Source organism: Thunnus maccoyii, chromosome 15 (genome assembly GCF_910596095.1).
Source record: "Thunnus maccoyii chromosome 15, fThuMac1.1, whole genome shotgun sequence".
NCBI lineage: Eukaryota > Metazoa > Chordata > Actinopteri > Scombriformes > Scombridae > Thunnus > Thunnus maccoyii.
In genome coordinates, this window is record NC_056547.1 from 13,582,810 (window position 1) to 13,594,890 (window position 12,081).

Below are 12,081 nucleotides of genomic sequence, written 5' to 3' on the forward strand. Positions count from 1 at the left end.
AGTTTATTACTGTTGATTGAACACATAGTATTCGAGTAATGACATGTTGAGGAATTGCTAATTGCTTCTGTTGAGTTGATGATTTGGAGCAGCTGATAAGCTCCAACTGTAAATGTCACAGAAAGTGCTGGTGAGGCTAATTACGAGACTGAAAATGTGAACAGAAAGTGTGATTTTATGTGTTGATATTCTGTGTTTCACGGTAAAAAGACAAAGGGAAATATGACTCGTTTAGGCCTAAAGGGAATGAAGAGAGACCTGTGTGTGACTTTGTCAGGTCTAGCAGGGTTCAGCCTGATAAGTGTAGCTCTAGTGTGATTGGCTAACTGATGTTCATTGATATATGTAAGAATGAAGCCTCAATGGTGAATGTTAAACATTTTTGCAAAGTGCATTTTAACCCATAGATGTGATGTTTTCATCCATAGATGCCCCTAAAGATGTTCCTGACTTTAAATCCAACTTTAAATCACTCATGTAATATTTCAGACATAATTAAATAATAATAATAATAATAATGATAATAATAACAATAATAATTAATAATTTAGACTAGACTAGTCTACACATTACATTAAATACAGACAGCATTTTAAAACAAAAACGATTTCTGTCCACATGACCGTTTTAGCACCATTTCAGAAATAATCTCCATCCATACTAACACGCCAAAACAAGCATATCACATGACCATTACACTGGGCATGTGCACACTGGTGTAAACAGGAAGCAGATTGTTTACTCTGCGGTTGGTTGCTTAGCTGTAGAAAATACTATGGAGGAAGAACAGCAATGGCGAAAAGTAAGACCAGAGATTTCTTTGCTTGGACCGATGACGAGGTTGAACTGTTACAGAAAGTAACACATGAGTATAAGGCGGTCAAGACGGCGGAAAACATTACCACGTGATAGGGGCGTGACGAATCAGGGAAGGACATGTTGTAATTGATAAGACCCAATCAGGAAGCGACCGTAGATGTCTGCTTCATCATTTTCAAAAGTCTCTGTTTCCGCCTGTCCAGACTATAATGCAATCCCGGAGTTTTCAAACTAAAACATGGTCAGCAGCATTTTCATAAATGTATGCGTTTTAAACGGAAAGTGTGGATGTAGCATTAAAGAAATGTCCTAAATAAAGAGCTCTTTACTATCAGGACGGCGGCACTTTAAAACAATGATGTTGTGCAGCAGTGGCAACAAATACAGACTTCAGGTTTAAATCTGCCATAATTATAATACAATAGTAGGGCTGGGTGAAGTTTCAGTACCAATACCAAAGTACCAAAGTGATACTTCTTTGATGCTTTACTTAGAGTAAAATATTTTTCTACAAAACCTACATCATTTTTTCATTCTAAAAAAAAAATCAACCCAATTTCTCAAATGTTCAATGTTAACAGCAGCCATACAAGACCTGAGGTCTAAAATTGGCAGATTTTGTGGTTTAAATAAGGAACTGTCATATGAGTAACTGAAATCATTAAGATTAGAAACTAGATATTTGATGCCAACTTCTGGTTCTTGATACTTGGTATTTGATGCTGAGTCAACACTCACCTGCTTGTTCCTTTCGTCGGTGATCCGTTGGATCTGGATCTTTTTCCTACCCATGATGCTTTGCAGTTGTGGAGGCAAATGTCGTAGTCAGTCAAGTGGAGAAGTGCCTCTCGGAGGGTGAGAGAGGGAGCGCAGCCTACAACCTCTTACTTCAGCCCGAAAACACTCAGACACAGTCATGCATCCCAGGATACAGGCGCACATGCATTTCTCTGCCCAGGTGTGGTGAGGCAACGAGGTCGACCCCTTCGCCGACAGGCAAAGAGAGTGAAAAGTGGGTGATGCAGAGATGTGTGTGGTTGAGGAGTCGGAGGGTCCTCAGTTCATCGTTTGCTCAGCAGGGACAAAACTGAAAAACCTCCCTGCAGTCGCTGTGGTGAGGAGGACGTCACTCCTCTCCTGTAAGAGGAAGACAGAAAAGGTTATTTAAAGTCCTCCTCCGCTCAAAAAATATTATCAGTCTATCTGCTAATTATTTTCTAAATTAATCAATTCAACATTTGGTCTATCATTTGGTAATATCAGAAAATAGTGACAAACGCTCATCACAAGTTTCCAGACCCCGAGTTGACCTTTTCCAAAACCCCAAATTCAATTTACTACTTTAAAATACTAAGAAACCCACTGAAATCCACAAATTTAGAAGCTGGAACCAATACATATGGGATATTTTTGCTTAAAAACAGTTTGTTGCCAATAAATTTTTTGTCAATCGACGTATTGATTTAGCAACACGTTGTTTCAGCTCTAATAATAATCTTGATAATGAACTTCAGTCATTTATTACAAAATAAGTCCCAAACTGCCTTTGCTTCTTAAATGCAGAGTTTCTTGCCTCTTTTAAGCTGTCCAACATCATTCCCTTCATGCTACCTGGTGCATTATGTTAGATATTAAGATAATAATAAGATATTTTAAAGACGTCACTGTGTAACTCCACATTTGTCATATTTTTTAAAAAACATTTTATAGGCTAAATGATTAACTGATCGTGTACAAAAGTGTGACCAGGTCAAGCAGATTAATAAGTGAATTAATGATGAAACTTATTTATTGCAATCACAGCATTGAACTTAAACCTGTGAGCCGTCACAATGTACAACAAAACACTCAGCGTGTTTTTCCACACAGCCTCTTTATCTTCACCATGACATGGATGTCAGTCAACAGGCCTCAGTGTGGGCAGCTGAACAGCTTTTCATAGTAATCATAACTGATTGTCCAGAAGAAGCTGGATATTGGCCCTGAATTAGAGCTGCACAACAAAACTGACCAAATCAAATGTCAGAACGCTGAAAACCTCTCGGTCAACAGACTGATTATTTTTGGGGGGGATGATTTTAGGACATATTTACACAAACCAGACAAACAATCTCAATCAAGTAAGTATGGTCACCCTGAGTGTTCAGAGTTTCATTGTTTATTTCACGCAGATCTCATCCAAATGCTCCAAAATTTGCAAAAATGTACTGTAATTCACAAGTTTAACTCGTAAAACTTTTAAAAGAGTAGTTCAACACTTTTGGAAATACCCTGAATTACCCTGATTCGTACTGAGATACCACTGTCATGTCCGTCTGTAAAGTATGAAGTTGCAGTCAGCAGCATGTTAGCTTAGCTTAGCATAAAGACTGGAAACAATAGGGAACAGCTAGCCTCAGGCGCTCACTAATGAAAACATTGTATATCTTGTGTTTAACCCTTTCAAAAAAAACGAATTAAAATTTCCTGTTTTACGGGAGGTTATGTGTCAGACTACTTCTCGACTGTGAGCAGTAACTTTGAAACTCGCTTTCACTATCAAGGTGTTTGACTCATCCATCTATCTTTCAGTAACGCACAATAACTCAGATGTTATTGATCAGATTTTCATAAAGACTGACTGTTGGAATAATGAAACTCAATGTGGCAATAATGAAACTCAATGTGGCAGTTCATCATCAATAAAAATATGATCACGTGAATGTTTGGAAACACACATCTTTCCACTCTGGTTTATTTATTCAAATGTAGAGGTGAGTAGTAGACTGACGACAATAAAAGCAGACTAAGTGCTTCTCGCATCTTTACGTTGCGTTATAGGTTGATTAGTCATCTTTGTGTGCAGGCTGAATCACCGACGGTCATGTAAAAATGTTACTAGATACTAAATGTACCTGAACTGTTTCAGTGAAATGTCTAATTGTACACAAAGTGATATTCCTGCATGTATTACTGCAATGTAATAATTTAAAGACTTACAAATTCAGAATATAAATTACCCTAATGAAATATTCAAGAACAATTATTTGAGTTCAATCATGCCATCATTATAGATTAATCTGACAACTGTTCTCTTAAAGTGAATAATTATTTGTCAGAAAATGGTGGAAAGGACCCATCACAACATTACAGAGCTCATGCTGACATCATTAAACTGCAAGTTTGACCAACAGTCCAAAGCCAGAAAATATTAAATTTATCATACATGACAAAGAAAAGCAGAAAATCCTCACAAGTTATAACATTTAGTCTTTTTTTGGCTTGAAAAACAACTGAAACAATTATTAGAATATCTGAGTAGTTTTAACTAATTTTCTGTCAACCAACTAATCAATTATTAATCAACTAATCACTTCAGCTCAAGAATATTTAGATATTAATACATCCAGCAGCAGTTTGTCGTGTCCTTTGGTTTAGTGTGTCAACTGTAACATCTTTAAGATCATGTAACGCATCATGTATGTTTGTCAACTACATACTTTGAACTAAAACTTCCTACACATTTCTGTAGAATAAACAGAAACAACAAGTTTAGTCATTCTTAAAGCAGAGGTGTGAAATATTTGCTGGTTTCATCTTCTCACGTGAGGATTTTTATGGTTTTATTTGTCTTCTGTGATGGTAAACTGAACCTCTTCGGGTTTTGGACTGTTGGTTGTACAAAACAAGACATTTGAAGACGTCAACTTGGGCTGTGGGAAATTATAAAGGACATTTTTCACTAATATCTGACATTTTATAGACAAAATGATTAATCCTTTAACTGAAAAAATATTCGGTAGATTCATTGATAATGAATATAATTGTTAGTTGCAGCCTTATACTGTATCCTTCCTGAGACGAGAACTTTAATGACACCTACAACTGTGAGTTAATTTTACAGCAGAGCTGCACAGTATAATAATCAAAACTTTGGTTTCGACCATTGAATAAACTCCATCAGATGCAATGATGATGCTTTGCATTTGGGCTGGCTGCACTAATGTAGCACTCCCAACTTATACATGTAATGTCTGACCAATCTTCACCAACATTGAACCAATTTTTATGCCTTTTATTTGGTTTCATATTTGACATTTTTATCATGGATTTGTTTGTATGCGTGTGTTTAATGTCCTTAATTAAGGAGTAGTAATGTGACCTTGTTCGATCGGGTAGCCACACATTTGAAAGTCAAAATAAGACTACAAATCAATCCCATGAAAATAACTGACAGCAAACTAGTTTCTACTTGTAGACCACAACTTTCTCAGTAATACCACATTTTCTACACCTTCAAGCTTTCAGTTTAGACCTGTTTTACATCCACCAAAGATATATTTAATACAATACCTTCACTAAAATCCAATGCTTCCTCCTACACATAACCTCAGCCCTGTTGCAATTGTGTTAAGTTTTTCCTCCAGTCTTGACCCCTCCACATCCATGCTTTCCTGTGGGATTGTTGTTAGGCCAGACGGAAAAAATGAAAACGCCACTGGAGTGCACATGGGGCCTCCACAAACCACATTTTAACACTTCAGAGAGTGGCCAGCTTGAGAGTTAATCAGAAGTTGTACTTAAATTCAGCACGTTAGGCTCAACTCTAAGAGCCGTTTAACACGTCAACAGCAGCATATAACAACTCCAAAAATATTACAGCCTATCACTGATGATCAAGTTCAAATAATGGTACGTGCATTTAAACAGGTGTACCTCATCTGTGAATATTCTCCAGGAGGTCATGGTTATCCAAGGAGGGTTGAATCAAGGGCAACCAGACTTTGCTGTACAACCAAGTCATCAAGTCAACCCTCCCTGGATAACAGGTGTACCCCCACAACTATATCAAATGGCCTCAAATACCCTCTCAATATATGGGATGGTTTTCCTGGAATAGTTCACAACAGTGGCTGACATGGATCTGAGGCTGCACATATGAATTACTACAGACATAGTGACCCTGGATATGTTGATATTTAGGCTTGATCTATATCTTTGTCAGAAGGTTTGATCAAGTTTGCATTCATACAATGATTACTTTGAATTGCAGCTATGCTTTTCAACCATTTATCCGTGACTTTCAGCTCACTTTGTTGACTAGTTTTTACTGGGAAGATCTGTATAGACACTACAGCAATCCCTGTCCTTATGTTACTTAACATAAAAATGAGATTAATGATTTCTACGCAGTGTGGTACACAGATTTTAAATCTGGGAAAAAGAGCACTGGTGTTGGATTGGTTCTCAGTGTCAGCAGATACCCTGAGGTTGAGGTATCAATCATTATAGAGAGAAACCGTTAAAATCGGTGCATCCCTAGTTTAGGTTAATTGACAACACTTCAATATATTTTAAAATACAGCATATCAGACTGTCAGGGATAGAACAATAAAGTCCTAGACCTATTTCCATTGTTGTCTCTGGTGTATTCACAAACCATCAACCATTCCACAGAATGGGGATAAGGGTTCACTATCAGAAAGAACAAGTAGTCAACAAAATGTTTTTAGGATGAAGTGACGGACTGAAAAGACAATAGGTGTCGTTTTCCTGTCTGGTGTTAAGGTGTTACAAATGACTTAGGCTGGTTGGAAACCGAGGCGTTTTCTGGGAAGTCGGCCAATCACAGTCGGTATGTTACTGGTTATTGTGAAAATAAATACACCAAATCACCAATTTGTAACCCTATTTGTGTATTTATTTTCCTCCTAAACACAAATATGTGGATACATATCATAGTACAGCTGCAACTAGCTGATTATTTTCATTATTTGTTTCATCTGTCAATTATTTATTTCAATGAATCAATTCATTGTTTATCTATTGTTACAAAAAAGTGACAAATGTCAGTCACAATTTCCAAGAATCCAATGTGACATCTTTAATTTTCTTGTTTTGTCTGACCAATAGTCCAAATTTAATTGATTTTCAGTGTAATAAAACAGAGAAAATCTGGAACTGCTCAATCTTCAGCATTTTTGCTTGATGAATAGCTAAAGCAATCAATCGATTATCAAAATGTTTGGTGATTAATTTTCTGTCTATCACACAACAGCCAGTTAACAATCTGTGATAAGAGACTTTAAAAGTGTTTTAAACCCCTATAATGACAGCCATTTCCTAACAACATTATATACAGACCCTGCAATTAATCTGGATAACCCTCAAAACTTAGACGATACTTGAAAGAAAGAGTCATGTATGATGTCGTTGGTACTGGGCTGTATCTGCATTTACAGCAGTGCTGGACATCATCATAGATCATTCATTAGCTATAACTGTAAGTCACTAACTCTAAACAATTATCACAACAAGACATGTAGAAATATCCCACTGCTACATGGAAAAATGATTAAAAAAATACTCTTCTCTGCTGACTCTGCCAAGTTTGCCACTGTTAGGCCAAAATATTATCTTTGATTAGCCGTGAACTGCCCAGAATAGGGCTACGCTGCAAGGCTTCTGTCTAGCCTCCATCCCCCTGACTGCCCTCTGCATGGCTACCCCCTCATTACTGTAATTGACACGTTCATCCCTCCTCTTCCCCCTTAAGGCGCTGATGGCTCAATTAGGAGCTGGCCGGAGGACTGATTGGACGCCAAGATAATGAGGTCGCCGTTTGGCTAAAACTGAGCCCAGCACCCAGCCAAACCGAGCTTGCTCGGTGACATACGGAAACCCAAAGAAGCAGAAAAGACACAGTTTACGAGTCAATCTAAGACACTAAAGAGTATAATTGTGGCAAATGAATGACTTTTGGCTGGGCAACGTTTGCCTCATTATCTTAAGAGAGCAGGCATCTGGTCACTCTAGTAATAAAATGAACCGTGCATATGTTATTTGAATCATCCAAGTGATGGTTATGCAACCCTTGAAGATTCTTCTGATGAAGGAGAGCGCAATCAAGCTCAGGGTAGACATCCGTCTGTTTTGGAGGAGTGTAATTAGTGGAAGTGACCTTTAGCGGATTATGCACTAGCCAATGAAATGTGCCAAAGCCCTGAGATAAATGGTCGCAGCCTCAGTCGTGATTTGCAGTTGGGTTTGCGCGTCCACAGCTCTCAGAGAGGGGTTCAGGAAGGCCTTAATGGCTCAATCTTCACTCCCCAAGGTTGATTTGCACTCACGTTGTCTTGTGACTTTGCATCAGCATTACTCTTGACAACAAAAAGGAACATCTAGTGATGAAAGATGGATATGTTCATGTCGCCTACAAGCATTACTCGCTGTTGGGCTGCAACTTACAATCAATTATTCTGGCTGTTTTCTCAATTATTGCTTTTTGTGAAAATGTAAAAATACACATTGTGAATTTCCCAGAGCCCAAGTAGCAGTCCAAAACAAATGCCTTCAATTTATTCTCATATATAACAAAGAAAATCAGCAAATCCTCATAATTGAAAAGTTAAACCAGCGAATGTTTTGTATTTTTACTTTAGATTAATCATTTTTGCAATTCATTTTCTGTCAATCTACTAATTCATTAAATCGTTTTCACTCTACACGCTATCTACTTTAAATACAGTTGCCCATTTTCACAGAACGTTAAACTGATAATAATTAAACTATACAACACTGTAAGCAGAAGTACTTCAGAGCTACCTATTGCGTAAATGTCATTTATGATGTTGTGCAATATAGCTATAACAGTGTTTGATGAACTGAGCTGCTGTGACCACCACTAAATATTGCTGAGAACAGAAATTACAAGATGACTGCCATTAAAACACATTATGTCAAAACTATAATACCTCACTAAATAACTATTTTTCATGGAAACACATCTTTCTCACATCTCACTGAATGCCTCTGCATTTCCCTTCATATCTTTAAAAGCTATAAAAGCTTTAAAAGCTATTACCACAAGCAAACAGATCAATGCTTGCCCCTTTAAAATCTCCAGTTCTGTTCCAAAAAATGCCTTTTTGTTGCAATATCATCCTAATTAAATATTTTAGGCATTTGCCTGATGCTCATATGCCACAGGAGCCAGTGTCTTTCTCAAAGAACCTTTGGAAAAAAAAGACAAAGTTGTTGCAGCGATCGAACATGTGCCCAATAAATGCTGCTGAAGTCATTGAGTGGGGTGTTCCTGTGAGACATATTTCTTAACATGTTTGGATGGAAAATGCTCCTCCTCATCTAGCGATCATTACTTTCCTGAGAGGGCAGTTTAAGGGAACTATTTTCAACTTTACAAAAAGGAAAATAGATCGTAACTGTGTAGAAATGCCTAAAGGAACATGAGGGATTCAAACTTGAAATGAAATGTGTATACTACTGTGTCTATTTATAAGACAATCACTTCAAAATGAGCTTACATTTTTTTGTTTTATATTAAATCTTCCAAACGCCATCAATATGAGATAAAACATCAAATGTGATTACTTTTTTGTCTATTCTGCTGGGCTTTACCTCACCTGAGAGACTTAAGACAATACTACAAATGACGCTAACAATTCAGGATATAAATGCTGCTTTTGAGAAACCCTTTGGTTGGTTAAATTCTGTTCATCTTGGCAACCGTTCGCAGCTTTGTCAGCTCAAAGTCCAACCCATAGGAACTGCAAGTTTCAACAGTGTTGTTATTTTAACCATTTCCATAAAAATTTTTGTTGATGCCAGTAAGATTTTTGGCCAGACAACATTTTGATCCTGCTGTGAGGTCAGCAGAGAAATGGGACTTTGCAATCCAAAAATTAGATGAAAATTTGGGATCAGCAGAACTTCACTTTTACTTTGCAAATTAAGCATAAAGCACTAAATCCAAAATTGGTATTATAATAAACAGGTAAGTGGTAGAGAGTTGATTCTGTGTTCTCAATCAGCAGGACTGCGTTGCCAACAGATGTTTATATGAATCCATCAGCAGGGACGGTTCACATGGTGGATCACTCTGTCAAACTGGCCTACTTCTAGCCCAGCAGCTTTGGTATCTGCCAAGGGATGGCACAGAAATCATGGCTGCTGATTTCCTGTGCACATGCCAGCAGCCACCGAAGACATACAGCTCCATACTCAACCATAATCAGTGCCCTAATTTGTTTGAGCCTGAGGAAGCTTTCATTTAAGTTTAATGTTAAAAGAATGCATATATATACACAATAATATAAGGCCGTGCAGCTTCCTTTCCTTCCCTGTGGCATCTGGTGTTTTGTGTATGTCTTTTGAACAAAATCCAAACTACTCCAAAGCCAAAATCTCATCAAGTCATTTATGTCACAGTAACTTAAACCAGTGCAGGAAAAATATAATTTTTCTTGAGGCTCTTGTTAAAGTGAAGCTTCAAGAGCTGTAAAAAAAATGCAGCTGCATGAACAGCTTTGAACAATAGCTCTTTTATATGTGTAGTTAAGTCTCCTTACACTACAGACCATGTTAGATCTGGTATGTGGACATCCACATGGGGTTAAATAGCTTTTTTTTCCTTCTTAAATCAAGTGGGAGCAGGACTCTTTGCTGTATGCTACAAACATTATGACAGATGGGAGTCTGGAGACATGAGTAGGCCCACTGACGCCACACAGGTATATTTACAGGATCTAATTTGACAGGTTGTGGAGCTAAGACTGCTATCAAACCGTGTGTCCTTGTTTTACCAAACTATACGCCGTCCTTTAGGACCCTATAACCGGGTTATAATTTACAGAGCAGAGGACGAGCCACTCTAAACAGGCCATTTCACAATTTTCTAGTTACGAGCCCGACCGACAGCCATTACCTTCCTCTCCATACTACTCGGCTTGGCGAGCAGGAGCACGGACTACTTTTAAATCACATAACGGATATTTTTGTACTCAAATGAACTCTGTTTCTCTTTGTAATATAAATCTGTACAGCGTTTCTTGTTACTTTGCTATATTTAAATAATAAAGCAAGCGGCTGTGCTCCTGAGCGAGGAAAAAAGACGCAGGAAGGAAATGTATCACTCCACTTACCCTGAAATATTGCTGATATAAAACCAAAAATAGCTCTGCCACCACCCGCTCCAGAGGTGATCTGTCTTAATTAAGCCACATTAATTAATTACGCTGAAGCGACGTCTCTATTTACATGAATCCGCGGCATTTTATTCCATTTAATGTTGAAGTAACTATACTGTCCACCCAGGCGATTCAGTGTACCCAGTGTATGATCGACGTCATTGACATTAGCCCGTGATTGACCTGTCGGAAATCCAATAAGAAGCTGACGTGCGTGCCGCTCGTCCAATCAGCGGGCGCCGTCGACGAAGGGGGCCGGTCTGTGAGAGAGGACATGACGGAGGTGACGGCCATGTTCTGCACTAGTGTTTGTATCCCTCCGCCTCAGTATTTACCTTTTGCATGATTTTGCATGTGGGGAAAATGTCACTGTCGCCCCACTGTGCCCTGCCTGCTTTCCATAAGAGAGCCCGCTAGGCCATTTGTTTTCCTCATCTGTAATCACCACAGCACTGTTAGCGACAAATAACCGCATGTTAAAGCTGCTAAAAAAGAGAAATGTTAAATGTTGTGAGGTGTTTATGGTCTAAATTGTCCTCCTAGACCTTCTTTATCATGCCGTCACACGTTATGGTATCGACATTGGCTGCTGAAATGCCCACGTCCATGTCCAAAAAAATGCATATTTCTGTGAATTTCTACATAATATTACTGTACTTTTAATAGTGCAACACACATTGTGAAATAGCACATACAACACGTAAGCTCACAGTGGTGGAGAGTAACTAAGTACACGTACTCGAGTACTGTCCTTAAGTATAATTTTGAGGTACTTGTACTCGAGGTTTTCCAATTTGATGCTACTTTATACTTCCTCTCCACTACATTTCACAGGAAAATACTGTTCTTTCTATTCCAATACATTTATTTGACAGCTTTATAGCTTTGTAATATAACAAGCTTTTAAAATACAACACATTGTTAAAGATTAAACCAGTGGTTTCCAACCTTTTTAGCTTTTGATGTCTAGTGATATCTAGTGTCTGTGTAGTCAGAGTAACATTTCAGATGTCTATGAGTTGTTAACAGCTCCACCAAATAGTGATTTTTCCCTCTAAACTTCTCACATGGTTTCATTTCAATAAATGTTCAAATGATCCAATATTTCACCAAAAATAAAAGATTAGAGAAAAAGTCCAAAAACTGGAAATAGGTTTGGGTATCAGAACTTTGTCCTTTCTTCTTTCCTCTCCCATTAATCATCTCACAACCCCTCAGACTTATTTTATGACCCTTTGGGTCATAAGATAAGATTAGGTTGTGAACCACTGGACTACACCAACTAACTGTATATAAA

The 12,081-nt window shown here is 37.9% G+C and overlaps 1 protein-coding gene across 3 annotated transcripts in view; it reads right to left on the minus strand.

Moving 5' to 3' along the window:
* LOC121912799 (myocyte-specific enhancer factor 2D homolog) overlaps positions 1–11,023 on the minus strand; it is a 31,981-nt gene extending 20,958 nt beyond the window's left edge. Inside the window, exons 1-2 of one of the 3 annotated variants that reach the window (XM_042435240.1) lie at positions 10,740–11,023; positions 1,558–1,956 (exon numbers count right to left, since the gene is read on the minus strand). In XM_042435240.1, the coding sequence (XP_042291174.1) occupies positions 1,558–1,611 (54 nt within the window). In that variant the 5' untranslated portion in view covers positions 1,612–1,956; positions 10,740–11,023. The remainder of the gene's footprint in view (positions 1–1,557; positions 1,957–10,739) is intronic. The other 2 variants (XM_042435242.1, XM_042435241.1) reach the window with 2 other exon arrangements.
* Between the last annotated feature and the right edge of the window lie 1,058 nt (positions 11,024–12,081).